Source organism: Ischnura elegans, chromosome 1 (assembly GCF_921293095.1).
Source record: "Ischnura elegans chromosome 1, ioIscEleg1.1, whole genome shotgun sequence".
NCBI lineage: Eukaryota > Metazoa > Arthropoda > Insecta > Odonata > Coenagrionidae > Ischnura > Ischnura elegans.
In genome coordinates this window covers 135,483,696-135,510,266 of record NC_060246.1, presented here as the reverse complement: position 1 = coordinate 135,510,266, position 26,571 = coordinate 135,483,696, and the positions used below count along the sequence as shown (strand labels likewise).

The following is a 26,571-nucleotide window of genomic DNA, read 5'->3' as shown; positions in this document are numbered from 1 at the left end:
TTAAAGATAAGTTAAACGTTGAACGTTACTTTTTCCAAACGAAATTCATTCATTTGTTTACTGATAGATAAAATAATCATTGAAAAACCGCCCCGCAACTTACATGGGCCCTTTTAACACTTTGAAGCCCGAGGGATTTTCATGTGCTGGTCACAATAAACCCTGAGTTTTTGTTGCTCTTTATGAAATCATTTCCTAATCCGAAAAATTATATTTAGTAGCCGCTAAATGACAGCACCCAGATAGCTAAAGAAAGCGACTAAATGGTTCAAAACAGACTTATATGTGAAAATATACACCCAGAGGTATACTCGGGCTTGGGCTTCAAAGTGATGATGATATAATGGAATTAAGACCTCCGACCATCGACATAAGAGAGCTTAAAACTCAACCATCACCAATCAAATCATCGTCGACACGGTAGAATATTCCTTGTCTTTCCCTTCATACCTAATTTTCTGGTGTCATTTTCCCATTTACCGCTAGTCCACGAAAAAAAAACACAGAAAGGATCAAGGGGATGCAACTTGCGAATTGAGGTTCCCATGACGTTATTCCTCTCTTTTTCGTCGAAGTGGATGGGAAGCCTTTAATTCCTCCAAGATGAACGGGTGACCACGACCCTGACTGGGCGGTTCGGCGGTCATTCCTTTTCCCACCCCTTCAACCCCCTTCTCTCTCTCTCTTTCTCGACGTCCTTGCAATTATGTTCGCTGGGCGGGGGAGGGGAAGGGGTTGATAGGAGCGGGCAAGGAGAGGAATATAAGGTCACGGTGATAGGGCAGAGGGATAGAAGGCGGGGAAGGGGAGGGAGTAATGCGTGGAAGTCGGAAAAGGCGAGCATTTGCAAGAATCCGCCCTCTTTAAGGCGTTCCCGGCGTAAAATTTATTCGATGTCACTTAATAGTGCGTTAGCATTCTCTCTGCGTCCTTAACATAAAAATAATCCTCCTTCATTTGGTACGAGCGGAGAAATAATAAAATTTCACCCAAGTTCCTTCCAATCCTCAGCTTGGAAATGTAAGGGTGAAGGAGATGCTCCAGTAGTATTCTCAAGCTTATTATAATATAAATATTTACTTGAGAGGAGATATTACCACTATTCTATGATTTCTATTATATTTGTTTCGTATCCGAATATCTTATCTATCTTTCGTATCCGAATAATTTTCTTATCGTTGATAAATGATGCATGCATACAATGGAGGGAAACATTTGATTTTAAGTTATTTTTCTCCACTTCTATTAGGATTAAAATTTTATTAAGTAGCCGCTGCAGTTATTTAATCGCGGCTACTTGTTAATTTAGAAAAAAAAATTTGTCTTATCTTTGTTGAAATTATCAAAGTTAATTAAAAATTTACTTAGATATTTACACCATGCTTTTGAAAGAATACAATCATGGTTGAAAATATATTCCTTAAACATTGACGTAAGGAACTAGTAAATGATTTTTTAAAAACAGCGCTTGTTACGCAGTAACGTTTAAAATAAAATGTTTACAGTAACGATTTTAGAAATATTAATAATGTAATAACGGAAAAAATGAATTCAGACATAAGCTATAAGCGGAAACGATAGCCAGCTGACCTTATGATACGCTGAATTATTTGCTACGGTTCAATGTGAAATAGCTTCAACAGACTAAGTGTTGAGGTAGGAAGATAATTCCTCTTTGAAAGAATGGGAGTGGGTGTCCGAGGACTCACTCCATAAGCAAATCGGTGTCCGTGGCCGCTCATAGTTGTGGGGTGGAGAAAGAAACACTAGGAAAGAGTCGCGTTAGCCTTCCGTCCGGTACACTAGATGCAAATGCCGAGCAATACGCCTTCTCAAATAAAACGATTTAATTGAGAGCCAGTGTAACCGGCAGATATATTTTGATCAACATGGCGGCATTTTGTTCGACAATTTAATTACGTTGCTTAAATTGTGAAAAAAATGAATTCTCGTATGGATTTTAAAGCGATTGCTGTAGCACAATTGCCTTACCTTCCGCTGATTATAGCGTTTGTTCTACTTTTCAACTTAAATTGGATTCAACAAAATAAGGAAAGGAGCAAATGAACCCGATTGTTTTGAAACCCTTTCGCGTGATAATAATCACTTTCACTGATATAAATCGATTTCTTCTCGAGAATTTGATGCCACTAAAAACCTTTTCGTAAATACTCTGCCATTTTCAGAAGAATCCCTTGTAGATATTTACTTATTTCCACGATTCATCACATGATTTATAAATTGTCTATCTGATTTATAAGAGCGCATCCTCGATATTTCGCGCTTTGAACAAGGCGCTCCCACTAATGTTCTCCATCCCTCTGGCGGAGAGGTAAGAAGTAGTGTAGTAGGACTATTTTAGCTCGCCTCATTCTTCCGGGGATGTTGTGCCGGGGGAAGTTGCTACAATTACTGTGCTCTCAAGAGAAGTTCGAATTTAGGGGTGTTCTGTTCCAACTGGTGGTTTTTGGTGCTCGAATACTCGGAAAAAGCAGGAAGTAAAGCTTCGTAGTGGGTCCCTTGGTGCAGACGCTTCCATGTGAGAAATGGCCAGTGGTGTCACGCGAGTCGTTCACCGTTGCGAAGAGGCGCAGGAGTCGTGCCATCTAGGTGAGTCGATCTCGCACTATCTGGTCCCCACACGATTTCAAACGCTGTTGAGTCACTGTTCCACTTCCTCATTGCTCCCAGTGTATTTTTAGCATATCCTCGCTAATTTAAAACAAATACTCTGGCTAGCAAATGGAGAAATACTCATATAAATTAATATTTTTTTTACTTAATTGTGGTAGTTTTCGTTTATGGATATCCTTCATATTGGCATTTTCGACGGGTAACTGCAAAAAAAATTATCTCACAGTTTAAATTTTGCGTAAATAAGCCCAGCATACGAGATGTAGTCCAATAACTATGAAAGGTACTCGGCGTCTTTTCATGGTCGAAATTTGGACGGTTTAATTGCTTGCGCATTGTTTTGTTTTAATTTTGTTTGCATTGACTTCGAAGTTCCTTACATGAATATGAAAAGAGTTGAGACTAGTGAGTGAACAATAATAATAGATATTTCTGCGTTTTTCACTAACAGTAAAAGCGATGTAAGTACAGAAACTGACAGACTGAAAAAGTAAATTTAAAATATTTTACAGCCCGTTATTCTGAACAGATTTTTTGTTTGACGCAAACTTATTTCTTGCTTCTGTTGAATTCTTTCAATGCACCTAAAGGTGTTTCTGTAACCACTTCTATAGCGAGAATCGCCCTATCGTCAGTCATTCCCCGTGATACTTTAAATGACCTGTGATAGACTCTATTGATGGCGCTATTAATTTAATTGAGCAAAAAACCAGCTGAGAAATCGATCACTTAAAAATTTAAATTTGTTAATTCTCTGATAACGAGCTAGAAAGAGATGTTCCGAAAGCCTTTTGTCAGCGGCCTCATTGACCAAGTCTATCATGCGTTTGTTTGTTAGAAAACTTTGTTTTTAATATGCCCCTTATATTCATACACAGTTCGTGAAGTACAGTCCTCAGTAATCAAGCCATGAGGTTCAAAATGGTACTCGGCCACGCAACACGAATTTGGTATGAATAAATTTAATGCATATCTTTGGGGGTTCTAGAATCGTTGCTTCGAGTATTATTCTCTGAACAGATTCTTAAAAAAATAACGTATTTATGTGAGGGAAAAAGTTGAAGTGCTGGTTTGTATAGCTTTAGAGAAACATAAAAGCAGTTTGACTAAAAACTGCTGAAAGCTCTCGTGCCATTTTGAAATTCACGGTATGAACAATCAAGCGAGGGAATTATTTGACAAACAGTGTTGCAGAGAGAGAGCCTATTAGGAGAGCTTTTGGGATGGTGGTGAAAGGATGAGATGTAATGAAAGCGTTTGTGGGTATAAGCGCAAGTGGCCTTAGCATCCAAGGATAGCGGTGGCAGCGATCCGTTCCACTGCCCATGACACCTGTGGGAAATGAATAATGGAAAGGGTGCTGGGCGGAAGCTCCATCGTCGTTCGCTCGTTCCTCCACGGCCCGAGGCTTAATTTTTTGAGCTTTGCCAAACAGAGAAACTGTGTCGCGCACTATAGTTTAATACATCTCGCTTGCTGGGAAAAATAGGTTGACAGATCTCTCCCTATTCCCTTGACATACTCAAATAAAGAATAACTCGTAATAAATGTAAATGGAGTACAGAAAAGGCGTTTTTTTTTGCTGATATCGGCCTTTCTTGGATACTCGTTAGCATATGATTCCTGTGCGGGGGAAAGAGATCAAATTCCAGCTGGAGAAAAAAATCTTTCACGGTCAATTTTCCTCCTACTAAAACTTAGGACTTTGAGTGCATCACTCCGTCAGTCGAAATAGAAGTTAAACCGTATACTCTTGCATATAAAGGTCGTTTTACACTGGATGCATCATTGCGCAGCCTACTATTGAATTATTTGTTGAAATTGCGAGAATGCGAGCGCCGAATCTGAGTATGGACTATTTTTCCGTCTCGCGTCCGCGCATTCTCGCATGTGTTCTAGCAATTCACCGCTTAAATCGACACAATTTAGATTTCGCCTACGAACATACTTCAGATTGTGCAATGACGTGCCCCGTAAAAACTGCCTTAGTGCAGGCTCCGTCTAGCAATGGAATCGAAGTCTATCGACATCGCGGGGCTACACTCCAGATGCCGGGTCTACAAGACAAGGCCTTTTATATCCTTCATCCTATGAAGACGCTGGATTTTGGGAATGATTAACGGAATGGGGGTCCCACTGATTTCCCATGCTTAGGGTAGTAGGGTTGGGGAAGGGAGATTCTCGCGACATCATAGAGACAGCTTGACCTAAAACTCGTGAAACGTTGAAGTTATTGTTTCAAGAAATATGGAAGGCATTCCTAAACAAGAAATGAGCATCGATTATTCTTTCGATAGCTGATCCAGAAGAGAGCTACTGTTTCCCTTTATGAATTCTAGTGGCATGAATTAACCAGCAAATGAGCTCGTTTAGGCAAATTTTTAGGCAGCCAACATCGATTTGCGGGAAATGCCATTAATTAGATGCGTCAAAACGTTGGAATTCAATCTGCTCACTCCGCGGAGCACCCAAAAGTACTTCAGCAATACTCACGAAAAATTCAAAATATTACATTATCTGCTGAGAAAACACTGATTCCCATATTCATCTCCACTCCCTCTCATTTTTCCATTTCGTAACTATTATTTTCCCTTAGGATGTGAGGATTGACTCGTGCGGAACAGGCTTGAAATACGGTTATCATAAGACTAGATTTGCATTGGAGCATGTCGAAAAAGATGATTACCCAGGGAATGAGGTCATTGAGATATGGGTGAGAGGGATTTGGTGACTTATTATCGTACGTGGGGAAAACACGAATGAAAATGGGAAGTGGATGTGGTAAGAACTTGTAAGGTTTCAGGTGGAGACGGCGAGTGGCCCCTACACTTGAAATGGCATCGACAAAACCACTGCTCGTATTGTGGATCTCAAAATGTATGCGTGGTGAGCAGTGAAATTATATCTTCCACTTCAGCTGTTGCGGATCTATTGGGGGAGCAATATTGCGGGGAGCTGTTGCGGATCTATTGGGGGACCCCCCCCCCCCTTGGGTATCCAATTCACACTGGATAGAATGGTAATTTTTTCCGACCCCCACTGCTGCCGGAATTTTAACTCCCACTTACCCCTGTCGCTATCCTGGATCCGCTACTGCACTTCATTATTGCATTATGAGGCCTCCCAACCAATATATTCCGTGGAGACCTATAGGTGTAGAGAGAGATATCTTTGTTTAGTTGAAAATGATGGAGGCGGGTTAAAGTCCTCGCCTGCCAAGCAAGAGGTCGCGGGTTCGAGTCCCGCCGGGTTTGGTTACCCCTATCCTAGGCATGTTTGTTCGTGTACGTTTAATTGCTAAATTTGTTGAATTCCCGGATATAAAATGGCCAATATGAGCTGCATTCGGTGGTTTGGGAATAAAATTAATAAAATAAAAACGAAATTTTAAGTTAATTTTTCGCTGTAATTTAAAGTGCAAGCATGAGAAAATTCGTTCGGGTGCGTAAAGGCGAATCCTATTACACGTTTTTAAGCTAATTAAGTATAATAAAATAGTAGTTAGTCCCGTAGACTGCATTTTTCTGGCTGAGGAAAATGTATAATGCAGCTTTCTTTGTTGTGAGAGTACAAAAGAATTATATTTCCATGAATATAATCGACGGATGACAACAAAGAGCCAGCGTAAATAAAACTTCATCATTGTCCTGGAAACCTAAAATCCAAGGACAAATATTAAAATACAGCTCATGAACATCAGCAAGACGATCATCTTCACCAAATAAATATCTGTACATTTTCACATTGCGCATTGGCACAAATTATCTCCACAGAATTTTTCATCAATCCAAAGATTAATTTTCCTCATCTATCCCATTCCCCATTATTTTTCAGCACCCAAACAAAATGGTTTCTCCAGTTCCTTGACGAATTGGACCTTGAAGGTCGTCTTTAGAAAATGAGCATCTCTCGGGATGGTAGATAGGATAGGGTATGCTAGAGCACACTCACAGAGCGAGTCTGTCTGCAAACAAAGGGAGTGGTCCATCGTTCTCGCAATCTCACAGAGCCCGCAAAGGAGAAAAGCCTGGACGACTCGGAAAAGTCACGCTCGTCCTCCTCCGAATGGGCGTGCTCCATCGCAGAACGGAACGTTCGTAATAATGGGAGGGGTCGCCGATGGATGGATGCTTTTGATTCCTCTCGCAAGGGAAGGGTTTGGATTATGAAAGAGGGAAGGCGTGTGCAAATTCAAAAGGGACAATATCGATCTGTCCCGACAAGTCTCCATGGCCTTGTCTCCTCCCAATCGGCTTGTGCGCTACCTCTTCATTGCTCCTAAGACCGGAGATTGAGCAGCTCTCCAATGGAACACGGTAAACATTCCCTTTTTACAGGTATGCAAGAGCTCGAATTGGCCGCTCGGTGCTCGCGATCCGCACTTAATTATTCAAAGGGCGAATTTCCGCCATCCACGAGGCTCTATATGACGCGCGACATCGGTCGTTCCCATTTCGAGCTTAGCTCCTGACCTACCGCATTCATCCATCGAATTTGATGGGTCTTACGAGACAATATCCTCTGATGTAGCAATACGTTGATGGAAAAAAACTCAAGTTCTTTTATTGCGGAACTGGATGGCTGTAATTTGCAAGCCTTCATCTGTATTCATTCCAATTGTTACTATTCTATTGCTGTTTCGCTTTACGCAAAAAAGTCAATAAAAATGATATGAGAGAAGGCCATGGAGGATAAACGAAAAATGTATTTAGTTGAAAATAATGACATTTAGATATTTTCATTGGTACCATCCTCAAATTGGGTTATTATCTGCTCCATTACTTAATTCCTGTTTTAAATATTATTGTAAAAAGGGGTAAGTCGTAAATAAGATATATTAAAAATGAGAATGGGGTATGATCATCTTTCTTCTTCAATAGCAAATCCTATTTTACGAGACTAATACTTATTGGCAAAAAGGGAATAAATCCTTTGTAAATTGCGTTTGTCTTCAATGAAGGGAGCAAAGAGTAGGTAACACTTGGTATAAAGAGAGTGTTCTATTGAATTTTGAGTTTCCATTGAAATTAAATGAAGGAATCAAATATTACGGAATGCTAAAGAGCTAGTCTCATTACGTATAATCAGTGGGAGATTGTGCTGCCGAGGTGATATTATATGCTTGAAGACTACTTCTCAATCATTTTTCGAGAGATTCTTTTGTTATATTCAAACAGAAAACTTCTATTAAAGCATTTGCGACTCCCCGCGACATTTTTACTTCGCAGATTGGTCAAAGAGCACTTTCAACGTAGCACACTTCTCTACATCGAAATGAATCATAGTATAACTGCGCATAATTTCAGATTGACACTTTTCCGAAGCAGTTCCTCATAGTCATCCAGGAAGCAGAATCTTGTACTCGATATTACGCAGTTCCCCATGGCATGACTGTTGAAACGACGTAATATCGACAACTATCACATTTCTGTTCAAAAAGATTCTTTAATTCTTTATTGGTGAAAATGTGAAACACATACATTTTAACAATCTTGGGCTATTGGCTCTTCAAATGAAACATTGTGTTCTTGAGTTTTCTGTGCCCACCAGCACTTCTCACCCCGCCCATTGCATAAATTTATGTATTAAAGATCCGCATCAAGGAACTGGAGGTTGCATATCACGCTGTACTATCTTTCAAGAATACTTTAATCCACTTTCCCGTTCAAAATATTTTGCGATGTATACGCCAAGCCTGGAAGAAGCTCTTACTTTTAAAATACTTCACGACAGTATTTTCCCAGCTTTTGAATCAGCTGACCTCGATCAATTGGTCGAACAAAAAGAGGAAATTTGAACGAGCGTTTGAATTTTTGAGACGTCGAAAGACACCCAGATGATCACAACGACAGAATGACTGCTTAGATGACCGACATGTACACATCGACAACCCAGCACTGTATACATCCAAAAATACCTACCTTTGTTTACGTTGATAATCGCGTCATGCCGCCACCGACGAAGTGGGCGAACAAAAGAGAAAACGTGTGCCAGTTGTAAGAAAAAAAAGAGGAAATGCGGAACGAAATGGAAACGAGATAGAAGAATGGATCGCAGCAGAATGCAGCAGCAACAGTTCGCTTCCCACTAACACTCTCTCTCTCTCTCCCTCTCTCTCGAGAATCTGCCACCCCTCCTTCACTATCCCCCTCCCCTCCACGCGATTCCCCGCTCACTTCCCACCTCATCCAAGCCGCCAAACAGATGTTCTCAAAAAAAGAGGTCTCGCGTGCTGAATGGCGCGTGTGTGTACGCTCCGGGTCCGATGCGCTTCACATATACATATAATACCGCAGTGAGGATCCGCTCCTCCCGATCGATCCACGGCTTTTCCTCTCGCCCAGTCACCCGGGTCAACAGCGTGCACGTGACCTTGCACACCCCAGAGATCCTTACGCAAATGAAGGATCCCGAAAGGGTCATGCGCGCCCTAAAATCCCCGCCCAACTCCGCCCCTTTTGCTACTTTTCTCTTGCTTTGGAAGGATAGAATTGTTTACTTTCCCAGGAAATAAATCTTCTGGAAATGGAAATACTTGCGACTCAGATACATTGTTTGCAAATTATCTTTTTTGTCGGTATTGGGCGAATTAATTCCTGCGATAATCCGTGAATATGATGATCAGTTAGTAGTTGTAGTAATTAAAAAAGTAGAACTCGTCATTGTTGGCATGGTTTTTCTGACATAACTGGATTTGATTTGAATTCTTTGACCGGATATCGGAGCCTAAATTTTCTCACCCTAGCCGTAAAAATGTTAATGGACCTGAATTAATGCACTTGAAATAAATTATTAACATTAGTTCGCCGGGAAAGATCTAAACCCTACATAAAATACACATGAATTTCATTCATTCATGAGTAAGGAAATGTGTGAGTTAATCCTTAATATTTGAGAGACAAGCTGTTATCATTACCTTGTAATCCTATAGGTACCTACTTTTCCCAACTTCCTTAATTCGTTAGTTGAGTGTGATACCATGTTTTTATTCAACATTTCAGTTGAGGATAATGCTCAAAGATAATGTTTACCTCCATTTAAAACGAGTTCTTCATTCCACCCCTCCAATGAAACACACTTCATGTCTTGGCGATTGCAAAATCTGTTAATCTAATAAGAGTTTGATTATATTAAAGAAAATCTTAAATATAAGTGATGACGCGCAGGCGCATATGTATCGTATGTCTATGAATATCATCGAAGACCTTAAAGAAATGTATGGTAAAAATACTTGAATGTACCAATTACGAGTCTCTGACACTTCGTTATTATCCTTTTGCTTCGAAGCTCGCTTGACGTCGTGTCGTATTATGACTATTCCGGTGATTGAATCATATAACTGATTTATGAAACCGAGTCGTTCGATGGGGAGTATCAAAAATGTAGTTTAAGCTTAAAGGTGTCGATCATTTCTTATTTTCATTGGTAATTTTTTTTCAAACATAATCGAGATTGACGATGAGATTTATGCTTGTTCAGAGGAAACTTTCCCATCATTCGAGATCGGAATGAACCACAATCGAAATCTATACCATGGTGGAAAGGAATGTCTGATCCATCCCTATTGGAAACTTTCTAACTATAATTTTTCCATTGTTTCCGCCTGAAATTGCGGAATGAGTCCATGTTTCATAAATCTTTCGAACCTTTCTTAGGACTCGTGTCGGACAAGATGCTATTTGAAGGCAGAACAGTTTGTGAATTGTGGAAAAACAGGAAAGAACCACGTGGATGAGGCACACCTTGAAACACATTGAATATAAACGCGTACGGGAAACCTAATTGAGAATAAATAGGTGGAAACTTTTGACCAAGAAAGGATAAGTATTTGAATCAAATAATACACTAACAGCGACTAAGCTAATAAAGCGATGGAGCTAATTTTGCGCTAATATGAACCTTATTTTTATTTTTTTTCCACAAAATATCACTCTGTCTCCCTTGTTTGAGCAAAGTGATCGTTAATTATAGACTCATATGGATTTTAAAAATATTTTTTGATAAAAATGTTGACTCTTGAACGTTAGCTAGTCATGTATTACATTTAATTTGAGAAATTATAAAGTTTTTTTTTCTAGAAAGATGCAATTAGTTGGTACTTACGTCAACCGACAAAAAGCCCTTTACCAACTTCATTTATGAATATACTCACGTTAAAAATACGTTGTGGACCACTTTGCGGTTAATTTACTGGACATTTTAAATTGAATCATAGCTCGGAGTCCGTGTTTAAAGTGAATATTCCAAACTTTCATGCAGTGTTGCCCGAAGTTCTTGGCCACTTAAAGAATATGGATCCAATGCATTTGCTTTTGGTTCTCCCTCCCTCATCTTGTCGTTGAATTACGATGGTGGAAGAGAGGTGCTACGCATTGATTGGATTTGTCGATCCGAAAGCTCTTCCTCCATGTCCATTAGCTTAGTTACTTTTCGCGTCCATTCGGTTATTAGACAACAGCGCTTCGTGTCGTACAGATCGTAATTGACCTAGATACCATGAGTATTGAACGAGCACTCGAAGTGATTGCATTACCTGCCTTATGACCACATCCGGAATATGCTAGAAAACAGATGTTGTGTCTATTGATCATTAGTCATTTTATGATTGTTTTCAATGATAGTTTTTTTCCTAATAATTAAAATTAAAAAATTAAAATCACACTAAAAATTGCCGCTCTATGTTAACACGGCAATACACTGTGTAATGATGTCGCTTATTTTATATTTCTTAAGTTTTTTTACTTCGTTAATTGTCCTAGAATGCGGATCAAATGCGCAAAACAATTATTTTTTACCTATTCGACAAATATTTACACAGCATAGCGTAAACCTATTAATGCCGATGTTTTTTTCACCAACGGCCGCATGGATATGCTAAGAAACAAACTGACGATTAAATTTAAATAAAAAAGTCAAGGGATAAGGGATACATAGTTTATTTTTAAAGAGTACAACTTTTTTTGTCTCACAAGATATCAGAAACTCTTCACCTCGAGGGAGTGATTTGCGTCGTCTTGTGGAACTGCTGTAGTGGAAAGAGCGACTGGTTTGAATCCCTATCAATAAAAACCTTGACGACACGCCACTGGCACCGCGAAGGAATGATTAATTTCTCTCTCGCGTAACGAAGCGCTTAGAGTCCGTAACAATGAGTTAACTTGTCCACCACTCAGCTCGCGAACGAGGGTGTCAACTTATTCCAATTCCCATTAACTCCTTTACAGCTCGGCGCGAACCGTCAGCTGAGAGCCTGTCTTGATTGATAGCTTGCGAGAACTTTGGCATATGTATGATGACCTTCAGAGAATACTGCAGTAAATACTTTTTTTTCGTTTGAACGCGGACCGCGCTACACGAGATATCAGATATATATGTATTAACTTCCCAGGACCAGAAGTCAATTATTGAACTTGAACAGTCTAATTTTCTTACGTTGGTACGTATGCTCCTGAATTATGATAAAATTTTCATTTGTATTCATTGTTTATTTTTTCTGTGGCAGCCGCTAAGGTTCGGCGTATTTTTATGAGCTCGGCGATTTTCGGCCCAATCTTCATTTCTGGTTCGTGAATTTTTGGCCGAAAACAATACTGTAACGATATCCCAGCCTCCATATTCGCCAGATATGGCTCCATGTGACTTCACCCTATTTCCAGATATTAAGAGAACCTTACTGGGCCATCGTTCTACAAGCATAGCACATTGAAGGAAATCGCTGACAGAGCTTAAGACTATCCCAGAGTTGGAGAAGTGTTTCGAGGATTGGAATAAGCGCTGGCACAAGTGCACTGTATCTAGTGGGGACTACTTTGAAGGCGACAACATTAATTTAGACGTTTAAATAAATATTTTAATCAAAAAACTAAAATTCCCGCTAGCTTCTGAACACACCTCGTACTGTTTAGTTTTCCAATGAATTTAATCTAACCAACCTACCACCAGCGTCGCGCATTAGCGGCATATACTACTTAACTTCAAGTTCACGATAACATGAGACGAAGTGTTAATCCGTGCGCGTGAATGAAAAAGTGACCCCGTGGCCGAATTTCGCTCGGATACGTCGTGAACTTCGCACAATACAGCGAGCTCTGTAGACCGCTTTCCACAACCTTAAACTCACACGTGAAGTCGGGATCGCGCCGCGCGTGACGAAACGTATTGCCTCCATGGCATGTTACACAGAATGTATATGTCACCTACTTATACCAAAGGCTTATTCAAATTCGCATCAGCACACCTTTTATATTACTTCCAATCGCTAGGACGAGGATCGGATCACAACATATACAACAGCAAGGTTGTTACCTCCAAGATTGGAGCGGAAATTTTATTCCGTAGAGTCAGAGAACGAGTAGTTATACGGTCACGCACTGGCAATGGAGAGTGAGAGAAGTGAAGGAAAACAAAAGCAACCGTGAGCTCAGAAATCAAGTCCATGTTGTGGTTGATTCACCCGCTCAAGTTCGCAATCGCGTTTTTCTCATCCACATCAACTTGTAACATATTCTGCTATATTTTTCCATGTAAGAACAGTGAATAAAAGAATGAGGTGGATCAGACGAGCCCTTTTGAGTATTTCGTCGTTATTATTAAATGCTAAAAATGGTGAGAAAATATAAAATATTAATGTTCTACAAATACCAAAGATTGCTCATGCTTAATTGAAAATTATTCCCGGACACATCCCTCTATTATCCTGCATTAGATTAGGGTAAGTTTAAATTATAATGGCGGTATTTCTTCATCTAATCTAGAGCATAAATTTCCCTTATTGTGCAATTCACTATTCCGGAAGCGTCTTACTCGACAGACTCCCCAAGATGAGTGAACAAACACCCAATGATTAGGGCGATGATAGAACCAGTATCGTTTTAATTTCAGATGCAATACATAGATAGTAATCCATCTACATATATCTACCCAATGAACTAGTATTAGAGAAGGACAGGTCTAGTGGTGAATCCAAACATTTTAGTTGACATTTTTGCCTGCAGCAATATATTTTCTAATGGGATGCTAATCAAAGTCAGGTATAAATATAATTCCCTTGGAACACATTTTTGGTTACAGCACCGTTGCAGTGACAGCTGAGATTCCAAAATCTGGTATAATCCATTCAATTAAAATTAACTTAGCTCATATTTCCATGGCTAGTTAAATAATATAATTCTCCTAACTTTATATCGAAAATATTTTGTTATTTTGTTGGTGTTTTTTGATTTTAAAATGCCCCATATTTTTCCAAAAATAAATAAATATCTTAGATTACGGAATAATTTTCGGTTCAAATTTTTCTTGCACACTGGTTATGCATTAATCTACGGCGTGGTGGCCAGTAAAATATCTGGTCATCGTGGTCATGAGGTAATGAAAAATTAATATCATCGAATTAAAGGAAGGAAATCCTCGTCAAGCTAATCAACTTAGCGATTAATGGTTGCGTGATTATCATACACTCGCAAATAAACCCTAGTCTCATTCACACGAAAGAATCGGGATGTGTCGGATTCATCGGTTTCAACGACGTCACCCCATCGACAAGGAACGTTGACGAAGTCCCCCATAGTGTCGCCAGACCTCATGGCTCACGGGGAAAGAGGAGAGAGGTATGTGCTGAGAACAAAAGAACGCCACGCGTCCGTACGCCACGGCGCGTGCTAATGGGACGCAATCATCCCCCCGACGGTGTTTATTTTTTATTATTTGTTCTTTCCCTCTCTCTCTCTCTCTCTCGTCGTGAATCACGCCCTTCGACCGCCATCACAATCTCCCATTCACGGATCGTGTGTCGCAACTGTCGCCCTCCCTCGGGGCAATTTCACCACCCTCCGCCCTTCCGCCGCGGCGTTGTTGCAGGTGCGCGCCCATGATGACGAACAGCCAATCTACTTCCTCCTACATCGCTGCACGACAATCAGTCTCCATCCACCTTATCACTATTTGCGCTCTCAGTCCACTATCACCAGCGCGAGCCAACACACTCCCACCGCTTCCGGATGGCCTCTAAAGACATATTTCTCGTAATATTTTTCCGCTACTGTGTGATATTCTTTCTCTGAAACGCTAGAGACAAAGTGAAGCCTCGACCACGCATAATTTTGCTCACGTACACCCGTAAGCTGACCCATTTAATAGAGTAGCCCGAATTGACTGATATTGGGGAAGAGTTAAAAGTGCATTCCCTTCATTTAGCTTATGAGCATGGTATTCGAGAAAAAAATATCATGAAAAGTCCCCTCGGAGTCGCAAAATTTTTATTTTTACATAGATTCAAAAAGCATTGAGGAAAATTCAACGTTGTAGCAAAATTTTCACTTTCACAAAATTGAATACAATCGTGAAAAATGTTTCAAAAAATAGGCAAAGTAAAATATACAATATACTGTGCTGAATTCTCACTAATATGAGGTTAGATTCATGGATGGCTCGTTGGCCTTTCAAACCAAGAGAAGTTTCAGGGAGTGCGCCATGATCAAAAATAAGGTAATTTATAGGTTGTAATCATTCTCAAAATCAATGCTTCCTTGATAGTTCATATTTCACTTCTGAGAAAATTATCGTTGAGTATTTATGGCGATGGCCGTAGTTTGTATAGATTTATCGAGTTACTACCCGGAGATACTATTTATACTCTCGATTCCTATCCACTTAAAGCATTAAAAATCAGCTTTAATTCTGGGTGTTATGATATAATGTAGCCCATAATTATAACTGTCTGATCAAGAACAACTTCTCGTTTGCAGATGAAATCGGGACCACTTTTTAAAATCGTTACAAAAGCGATGTACGTCATCATAACGCGGTTCTGCCTCTGCCCATCATCATTCGTTTCGCTCTTAAGAAATTCTGCATGCTTTCAAGTTAATAGCAGAAGGAAACTAAGCTTTCAAATCTATTCCCGATTTCGGAAGAAGTGAACGGAACGCCGCTTTGAGTTTTGCTTTAGAACGTCGGTATTTGAGAGAAACCTTTGGACGTGGTGTTTTAAAACTCCGCAATAGATATGCTTTTAATTCCAAAGAGAAGATTGCTATTTCCTTGTGCATCCATAATTTAATTTCTATATCATTACGTCAAAATGATTCCTTGAAAAACCTGCCTTCCAATGCAACGTCTGAGATTGCGCTGATAATTAAAAGAAAAGAATAAAGAGCTTTACAAAAATTTAGATTAACTTTGCGATGATCAATGCTTGTATAAACGTACGAAACTTAAAATGTTTGCTTACTAAGGTATTCACTTCAGCAAGTCTAATTCATTATCTAGGGAGTAGGTACCTTTGATTCAGGTAAGTATGTGTTGAAACGGTTCGGTAAAATAAATTTGAATTCTGAGTGCTTACTTTTCGTTATTCCACAAAGTATCTGCGGTATTATAATTAAAGAAATTCTTTATAAATAAGCACTATTCGAAATTACAATCATTCATTGTAGTGCATGGTCACTTCAATTTGTGATTTTATTGTTTCGGGAAGGGTGCAAATCCTGTGGAAGCTACCGCAGCGCTTTGAACAATAATTTTCGCAGAATATCAATGACATAAGCGAATTTAAGTATCCCGGGACTAGCCACGGTGATAACTTTTACGGGAGTCACCCGCAATTTTCGCACAATGACATAAGCAATAAAAATGAAATCAATTAAAAAATTTATAAGGCATTTATGTACTACTAAAATTAGACTTTGTAGTATATCCAATGGATCCAAAATCCCTGGGAAATAGTGCTTTGTCTAATTTGTCTAGTGCATAAATGCCTTAAAATTATAAAAACAATATTGAAAACTTCCACCACATCGTGCCGCTTATCATACAAGCCATTTATGTACTCTTTATCCCTTCGTGTTTATACAGAATGATTTGAGTTCCGTTAGCATACTAAAAATTTCATTTTATTTTATGGTTAATCAGTCGTGTCCGTTATTTTCTAATTTTTCATCCTGAAAAACCTAGGCGAAGAGGGACTTCGCGGGAATTGGCTCCTCGGGGTAAGGAAGGCCTCTCCGTTCGTGACGCATGGAGAAGGCTTCTACTAGGGCAGAGGTACTGACGCCGAGTGTCCTCCGGATCGAAAGGGGAGGAGTGCAATCAATCATTCGCTGAAATTGTGAGAGCTCTTCTCTTCTTTTCCTGATTGCTCAAATGGCGCCCATAAATCCGTCACGCGGGACACCATCGCTCAAAACAAACAATCTCCATCGCCTTCTCCATCCCCACATACCCCACATAACTCCTCCATTTGCGGCTGCGTGTTTCTCGTCGCCTCGATTCGCATTTGTTTCCTCTCTCGCGGTTTGTTTTCCTCCGTAGAGACTGAATAAAGCTATTGTTCTACATCCCCTACCCCGTGTAAATATTTCGATCACTGGTAGGTAGAAAGAGTTTTCCTACTGGCGTAAAATTCTGAGCTACAATGGTATCGAAATTTACGATTCGATGCGAACATTTCCATCAGATCATCGGCGTTTCGTTTAGAAATCAAATTTAATTGAATTTAAAAGGATGCTCGTATATGTGCATCATTTTATTTTTGTTTCCGTTCAGTGGCGGAAAATAACTTCTATTCTTTGACTCTAATACCAATATGAGAGGAAATAGAGCAAGTGACCAATAGTTTATGCTAAATCAAGCGAGAGAAATTTGAATGCAACAAGTAAAGAATGAATTACATTTGTATTAATATGCACTAGCTTATGCAATGGAAGCGGAATTTTAATGTCTTAATCGCAATAGTTTCTTTGACCAACTTATCTGAAATACCAAAATTATTTAGTGCGTGTTGATTAAAAAATGTTCACCCCCTACTTTGATTATAATCGGGTTTTAAAAATCGATATAATTCCTCACAGCCAAATGTCAGGCTGAATAATGCACCATACGACGAAGAAAATTAGTAGTATTTATTAATTTCCTGTCAGTATGTATTTATCTGCGGATTTGACGGATTTTAATGGAAATAAGCAATCAACACTACATACTCCACTTAAAAATGATTGCTAAGAAGCTTCGACAGCGGTGATTTAAGAAGAATTAATTTCATATATCCTCGTAGCAATTAATTATTGTAAAAAAATAATAGAATTTCTTCGCAGAGATTTAGCGTTTATTCAAGCATGTATTTCATATATTTTGCATTTTTATTGTTTGCAATTTTATTTATTTAGCGAATACATTCTCACTCAATACTATCCTCCAATAGGTGGCTGTTATCGTGAACGGCATAATGTGCTTCTATGACGAAAGGAGGCAAGTTCGAACTTACGGCTGTTTCTTTGTGTACTTGGAATATAATAGGAGATCCTGCGGACACGAGCATGACATCGGAAATGTCCATAAGACGATGGAATTGAGGCGCGCGGTCAAATACCACGAGAAAAAGCCGACACGTGACTGCCCTGGTTCAAATGGAAACTTCCGACCCCGAGACCTTAACAGTGCCAATAAAAATTGGCGTCTCACCGTGCCATGGATGCAATTACAAACTGGGACACCAACAGAGGAATCCGTAGAATTGATTGGTCGACCTGAGGTCGAGGGTCACGCAAAGCCCATTGGGAGGAAGTTGAAATGACTGAACGGGGAGGTCGTGAAGGCTCTCCTTCTGCTTCTAGTATGTGTATAACACGCTCATTTGCTATGTAAGCGCCGTAGCTTTGATATAAAAAAAACTAATTGCTATGGAGGTTCCTTTCTTTAATTCTGTAATTCTGTAATAATGATGATAACTTCCTGATGTGAATTCTAAAATATTTTTCACTCTCAAACTCATGGCGGATTACTAATGAATTAGCATATTTTAAATCTTGCTAATTTCTTGTCGAGGGCTGTGAAAATAATTACCTACACTGGAAAAAGTCGATATTCATTGCTTGGTCAACATAATATGGTCTGTAAATTTAACCAAGTACGAGAAATATTCCTGGGTAGCTGTAAAACAGTTGGCGAGTTAGCACTCAATTTCGTTAAACATATTTATGATACTAGCAGTTGAAGTGCAAATAGTATGGCCCATATGAGTGAGGACTAATCATTTATCGCGTAAATACGATGGTTTTACCTGCAAAAGTTAATGGGTTAATGTGCGGGCTTTGCGGGTGCCTCATTCATAACTTTCACGGAAGTAATATCATTAAGAGAAGAATTTAATATTCCCGCGAGGAAAAATTTTTTTGCAGCTCTTCCTATTAAATTTCCCATTGTAATAATCAAATAATTTATCGAACCTTATTTTTTGCGTGAAATTTAAACGGGAACCTAAGATGCCCAGTTATTTTCTTGCTATCCAGAATGATTTTTTGGAGAAAATGGAGATTTTTTTGTCTCGGTATACGCGTATTTTAATCGAATGTAATACCTAGCGATTTATCTGTCCAAGCACTCTATATATAAGGTAGAAGGGATCATAAATACATACATTGAGATAAGGGACGAACCCAGCGCAATAACCTCTTGACCCAGTGTATCATTTTCGCGTTGCGTGATGACCCCGAATGGCATTCGAAAACATTCGTCGCTCCATTATCCTAGGAATCGTCCCCAATTAGCGTCCGCTATTATTTGGGTCCATCATAACTTTACGGAGAGGCCGGAGAAAGTTAGCGGCGTCATCACACCGCACTCCACCTCTCCTTGCGTTGGAATGTGCGTAGGCCCAAGACTGCGAGCTGGCTCACGTCCGTTGGCGGACTTTAAAGACGCGTAATCGCGATACATCGGTATACACACGTACGCTATGGAAAGGGCCGAGCAGTAACTACGCCTCGCAATGTTGCCGCGGTAGAGTGCCGACCGTCACGGAATGGATAATTGGAGGAAGGGGTGGGCGGAGACCGCTCCGTGCGCGTAACCGGAAGTCCGGACCGCGGCTTCCGGTCGCGAGAGAGAGCTTATGGGAGAAGGCGAGGGAAAGGTGGGAGAGGGGAACAGAGAGAGGGAGAGGTAGACAGAGAAGTGAGAATAAAGAGAGATGGGCACGGTAACCAGATGGTTCTCCGAAATTTAGATCGTTTGTTTAAATCAAGGAACTCGGAAAATAAAATTGTTAACACAAAAACTTTCTTCGGCGCCAAAGCAGCGTTTTGCATTCAAATAGTTTTAATGCATAAAACCGTGAACACTGTAGAAAAATATTTTATTAGTATTTGTACGTTATCAATCATATTTTGGGGTACGACAACAAATATTTTTGCTGGGATAAACATTTGCTGACCTTCAACTAATATTTGTTGCATAATTTTTTCGTAGAAATTGCTGTAATTTAAGTTAAAAATATATATTTTTTCTATGGAACACTGAAGAATTTTCGATTCCTTAGAAGACGGGAAATTTGGAAAATGCTATGTTTCTTAACTTCTCATTTAATCATTTTTCTCTAAAGTTGATACTCTGCGACTTATGGACGAAGTACAAAAAAGTGCGATTTAATTAAATTTCCCAAGTTATTCAAATTTTTTCGATGTTACATCAAGAAATTGTGTTAAAAAAACTCAAAGTCAGGAGATCAAAATGCATGTATAACAGAAAAATCAAAACTATCATTGAACTTCTTAATCGAAACTGCATTTTTACTGGACTATGATACCTGAAGTTTGAAAAGAGAACTCCGCTTTCGAAAAAGATCAAACGTGCGGGAGCTATGCGTCCTCTTAAGTAATTATTCGGACGATTTTTTACGTTTTCACCGTTGGTCTAGCAGTTCTATGAGCATCGTTGGGAGATAAAATATAGTGTCGAAAATACCCCCATTTTGAAAAATACATCTAGTTTCCTTATATCGCGCAGTGCTATTGCAGTTGAAACTATTTTCTCTCGCTGTTCAAGCGAACAGTGTTGATGATGCACGCATGACTTCAGTGAGTTATATCAAAGCCGCTGTGTAAGGACAAGGAGTCACCTTCAAAAGGGACGGGGCTAAATGATACGAAAGCAAACAGAGGCTGGTTCCGTGCAATGGCAGCGGGCATCCATTCGTGAGGGAACGACCGCGAGGAACGCGCAAGCGAACCAGTTGATTTTCTCGGTGTCGATTGACGCCCGGGGTGAGCGCATCGCCACCGCCGCCAATAAAAATCACGTTCGTAAAGCACGCAGTTCGTCCACAGTCCTCACCCACTGAAGCGGAATATCAGCCGCCAAATGGGCAAATGCGAATCTGAATTTGCTCTGGAAATTGAGCTGTGGAGTTCTTCGCGTCACGTCATTGTATCACAGGGGAGTTGAGATTCATTCCCGACATAAATTCCGCTGCAGGGCTCGTTTCATTCCTAAGTGTAAAAATGTTTAAAATACACCTATCATTTGCCTCCTTTGGTATGAAGCTTATCTCGCCAAATACAGAGATCCTTTCAACCCCTTTGCCGCCTCTTTCTAAAAGGGGACTTCAATTGCACTAAATATAGAAACTAATACTGTATTGTACGCAGCCGAACCTATTATAACGAATTATACAGCATTAGGATTAGAGAGAGTGCTTGGTAGTCTATTCGGTAGAGCGCTTGAAAGGTCCCGGATTCAAATCTTGGGAGAACCCTTCGGACACCCCCTAATAAAATCCTCGAAAAGGGAGGAGGCCCAGAGAAAGGAGCTGGTCACCCGACCCTGAATGTGTGAAAACGCCTTTAGCTTTGTTCGAAGTGAGCTCTACTCTCGCACATCCAAACCTATTGAATCACTGAGAGAGAGAATGAGATTAAAAAAGGAATAAGAGGAATGCAGTTAAACGTACTATCTCATGAGTGAATTAGTATACTCGAGTGTAATACCATTAGGTATCTTCTTAGGAGGAACATCGTATACTTTTTAAATTTTCAAATAGACGCAATAAAAGAAAATTCACGCAGCGACCAGTTTATCGATTAGGTTGGTAAGACAATTACTACTGGCGCATGCGACTGACTGGTGAGTGGTGACACGTCTCTAATCCATCAAATCAAATTTTTATTCTTGCAAACGTATCTTACGGCTTCAGAATTTGTGTATATTAATGAGCGCTCTCTCCAATCGCCGTTTTCAATAATATAGGCAATCTCCTTGCTTTGAGGACCCAAGAACTCAAGCCTAAAAGCACCTCCAAAAAATATCAAATACATTCATATTAAACAATATAGGATTTCTCGACTTCAAAAACCCGTGAAAGTTGGAATATCTCACAGAATACTGCTTTTCCAATCTCTTCTTTCAGAAAAAGGGCTCTTTTTTCCTCACCTTCCCTAATGCTTTCATAAATCAAAATCAATTCATTGTTAGCATGATACGAGTCCATCTTCGTGACCTTCTATGTCATGTCCGACATAAATCATCGCCGGTTTCGACTCATCACAGTTGACTAAAGGGTGTGGTCCTTCGTTCCGGAAGCCGGAGCGCTGCGGTTGAGTTTTACCATTTTTTTAACGGTACCAAAAAGAGAAAGAGAGATAAAGAACGGTGTGCAAGGGGATTGGTATTTTGTGCAGGGAGGCCGACTGGAGTTGCTGGGCGCTGGCTCGAAAGGGGTCGCGGGAAATTTCATGTCGGGCGAAGTATGAGTGAAATGCTGCGTCCGCAGGGGGTGGGGCCTCTCTTACATCCCGCACCCCCGTGGACCCACCCACCCCCTTCCGCTTCTCCTTCGTTTCTTCTCTACGCCCGTAGACCTTGACCCTGCATCGGCGGATAGAATGTAACCTTCTTCCCGAGGGCATTTAAACATAATCAATGGATCGAAAATGTCATTCTTGCTCAAATTTCTCCGTTAACTACCGGCACGTAGATCGTAGTAATCCTCGGTATCAAAACACCTCGATAACGACGATAGGCAGCGTAGTAGTGATTTGTATACTTTTGCATAATTTATTTAATTAAATTTATTTCGCCACCAAAAACTGCAGAAAGGCTTTTACATCGGCTGTTCACGTAAATAAATAATAGCTAAAAGATAACACAATTAATAAAAACTAACAGAAAACAATTTTTTTTAATTTAAGAAGGGGCACTATGGATTAGACGATGGTGAATTATTCTGATGGCATTTTAAGGAGGATTTGCAACTAAGGAGGATTTTGGCAGAGGAAAAGTGGTCCAGGGAGGAGATTTTTGAAGCCGTGGAGTTAAATAAGGAGGGGATTCGGTAGAACAGAGAGCGATGAGAGATGGAAAGACGGAATCGCGGAATGTGAAGGAGAGAGTTATTACGTAAGGGGCGAGGAGGAAGATGAAAATCAGAATATGTCACCTGTGCATCAGTATTTATGATTACCATGCAAAAGGAGTTACGGAAAATAAAAGGTTGCCTGCGCAAATCGATTATGTTAACATTCTTATTCGAGGAATCCGCGAACAGTGTATTGGCTGACCAACTGGCTGACTTTATTGCGTCATTTTATTGCACTTTCCGAGTACTCTGATCGATGCGATGACTCGCTCTCGCCCCCGCATACTCGTGGTGGAGGCCGTATGAAGCCCAACCCTCTCCCGCCCCTCCCTCGCTCCCTTTTCACCTCCGCTGGGACGAGTCGATCGCCGGACGACGTTATACAGGCCTCTTATCTCCCTCTCTCTCTCTCACCGAGAGTCGCGGTTTCCCCCTATATTCCTTCCGCCCGGAACCCCCCGCCCTTTATCCTCCCGAACTTGGCATACCTCGACTTCGCGTGCAGAGGAGTTCAATTGAGGGAGAGGATTGGTGAGAGTGGAGAGGGAAGGGTGTGTGTTGAAGGCCTGCTTGGGAAGAAACCGCCCCGATACTATGCGAGGACCTCGTCTATTTTATCCGTGGTGCTATGGCACCGGAAGGTGAACGAAAAATTCCATGCGAAAGTAAAATCTTCCGCTCTCAAGGCCGACATGTTTATTATGGTTGCCTAAACTTTTGAAATGGAATGACGTCCTCACTCGATTTGGTTGCTTCTTTTTTAGTACGAAACTTGTTCATGCTTTTGCTACCTATTAATTTTGTTAAATCGAAAGATGTACAAAATTTTTGTTTCTCTACATTAGGTTCAAGGTTTTATTTATTCGGTTTATTTTTTAGCAGAAATGCTAAGTGATAATGTAAAACTGAGAAGAAAAAAGTAAAGAGGAATGAGAAGGATAGACTGAAGGAGTAAGAACTAAAAAGAAATTATTTAATGAAATCATCATGAAAAAATTCGCCCTACATAATGCCTACCTGCTTCAGTTTCCCGTCAAAATTATATAATACATATTTTAGTATTATCCCACATATTTTATGCACCCTGATATGCATATAATATACTATGAAAATCTTCCGCATTTGCTACGACAAATTCCAATGAAGAATTCAATTTTTTGGACGTAAGTTGCCAAGTATACCAGGCATCAGTGCCAAAAAATAAACTTGCTTGTAAAATCCTCTCTTCGTTTCTCATCCGAGCCCCCTTAGACTTGAGTGATTAGTGGTTCAGCTCCTTTTGTCATTAATTCACGACGTCGAAGAGAAATCGAAGTGAAAAACGCGAGCCAAGCAGAGCCCAACGAGCTTGGACGAGACATCAGCGGATGGCGGGTGCCTCCGCTCATTATGACGAGGTAGGCCCTCTCCCGTCAGGCGTCAAGAAGCCAGAGAGAGAGAGAGAGAACGTGGGGAACTGGTCCGTGCGAATTACGCGGATCTCACCCCCAATCTATCCGTGAGAAGATTACAACACCACGGCGGGGAAAAAAGAATTTGAGAATCGGAGCGGCTCGCTCTTACGAAAGAGCAGCGGGAGGTCGGGGACGTCGATCTCGTAATGAGATTACACGATTCGGTTGAATGTAGAAATGCAAGGCATTCTCGTGAAAAAGAGAAAATGAGTTTTCGATCCGTGCTAAGGTGGGTATGTGGGGAATGGGCGAGAGGACACATTTCCTTTTTTTCCGTGGCGAAAGACAATGAGTTGAGTAATTTGTAGCGGCTGGCGAGCGCTTGAAGAACTCGCGTGCCTGAATCTGCCACCTTTTAATTAATGGAATGCATGCGTGCAAATTAAGAGGAGGAGCCGGAGGAAAAATGAGAGCTAATTGATAACAGATGACTTATGATACGATGAAGGAATTCGACGTGGGGAAAATTGTGACCTTGTTAATAACGAAATAGATTTGTCCTTTCCTGTCTTAAGAGCGCATCAACGTGTCTTGATTCCCCGTATTTTGACTTTTTGGTGGCATGTAAATGTCTTAAAACTTACATTATCCTTTTGAATTTTCTGGGTGCATTGATTTTATCTTTTTTCAACGTTTCCCTGAATATAAAATGTATGAGAAGATAACGAGGATTTTTTTTCCAAATTTTATGAAACTTATAAAATTTTAACCTTCTGAAAGGGCAATTCTGGTCGAAGTCTTGAAGGCATGAAATATATCGATTCCTCCTTTAAGACCAATCTCGTGCAACTTTTGAATGCCAGGAGAGTAGGCAAAATATTTCGAATTGGCAAAGATAAGAACCTCATTAGCTAAAAAGGGTGTGCGAAGCATATCTTTTCAATTTTCAGTACCCAAAAGAACATTGCGTCCCTTTTGTTGCGAACACAATTTGCAGAATAACGGATGTATTTGTGGCCGATTACAAACAAATCAAGTACCCATTATGCGTGTTTGTGTATTCAGCGATAATCTTTTACGTCTTATTAATTTTCAGTAATTTTTAGAAACCAAGTAATTTTTTAAATCAGCCTTTTTGTAATCCAAGGAATATAAGGCATTAATTTAAAATATATAAGATGCAATGCGACGAAAAATGACTTAAATTTCAATTAAACTAGATATTCCGAGAAAAAAATGTATCCTTATGTACCTACTATTGAGATGACGTCAACACAGATAATAGCTAATATTTTTCATTTCTGTCAGCATATGGTTTGTATGTAAGCAAATACATAAATATTTTTGATGTGTGCATGCTCGAAACTTATAAAAGATGCTCGGCGTAGTTAGAAATGCAACATTTGTTAACAGAGATAACATCAGCAACGTTATTTTTTTATCGTTTTCTCATTCTCTTTTTGTCTCCTTCTCTCCCATTTAGATCTGTCCGAGTGCCAGCTGATGCAGGTCCCTGACGCAGTTTACCACCTGATGCGGCACACAGAGCTGAGGGGATGCAATCTCTCATCAAACGCAATCACCAAGCTACCGCCCAAGTTCGCTGCCAAGTTTTCGCTCATCACAGGTAATTAAATCGCTCTGTGCCGATTCAAACGGGACCGAGTGCTGAAACCACGGTTGAAATTAGATTTCCACTGGTGGGAACCGTCTTGGAGGAAACCCTGTGGGTTGTCGTGATAACTCCTCGCTTCCCTGATGGTACCAACTTCGCAATTGATCCTGTCGCGTGCTAGTCGGAAACTAGAGCGTTAACAATCGGATGTGATCGGACCACCACAAAGTGATGTCGTAAAAAACGAACTACGCAAACTTTCCTTCAAACTCCAAATACCAATAATGTATTTTAATTTCCAATGGTGCTGCGTATTTTTATTTTTAATAATAAATACGGTAGATTCCAGGGCATCTCGAACGCCAAATTTCCAATCAGTACTATAGAATTTTTTAAAAATCTATTCGTCCATAATTTTCATAGCATCTGTGCTTGAGACTAAGGCTTGAAAAAATTCAAAGGAGCGTTTGATTTGTATGGGTTTCGATTTTGATAATGAACTTTTTTCCCAATCAATTATATTAGCAATTCAGTTGAAATCAGAAAATTCATAAATTTAATATGATACGTTTAGAGACAGATAAAGCGCGTGATTGAGTATGCTCGCGTTCAATAAAAATATTGAGTAAATCAATAGTTTCAGCTCACTTAAGGCATTGAGCAACAAAGTGCGCCCTCATTTTCGCTAAGTCATCTGTCAGACGTGAAGGATGGTTTCAAAATGTCAGCTAATCAGGGTGTTCAACCCTATTCCCCCACTCCTCCAGAGTGGAAGAATCTTTAAAAAAAATCCTCCCCTTTCC

At 40.1% G+C, this 26,571-nt stretch overlaps 1 protein-coding gene across 1 annotated transcript in view; it reads left to right on the top strand.

Moving 5' to 3' along the window:
* The window catches only part of LOC124170544 (leucine-rich repeat protein SHOC-2), a 93,410-nt gene that overhangs the window by 41,918 nt on the left and 24,921 nt on the right, over nt 1-26,571 (top strand). Inside the window, exon 3 of the mRNA XM_046549343.1 lies at nt 25,637-25,780. Within this exon, the coding sequence (XP_046405299.1) occupies nt 25,637-25,780 (144 nt within the window). The remainder of the gene's footprint in view (nt 1-25,636; nt 25,781-26,571) is intronic.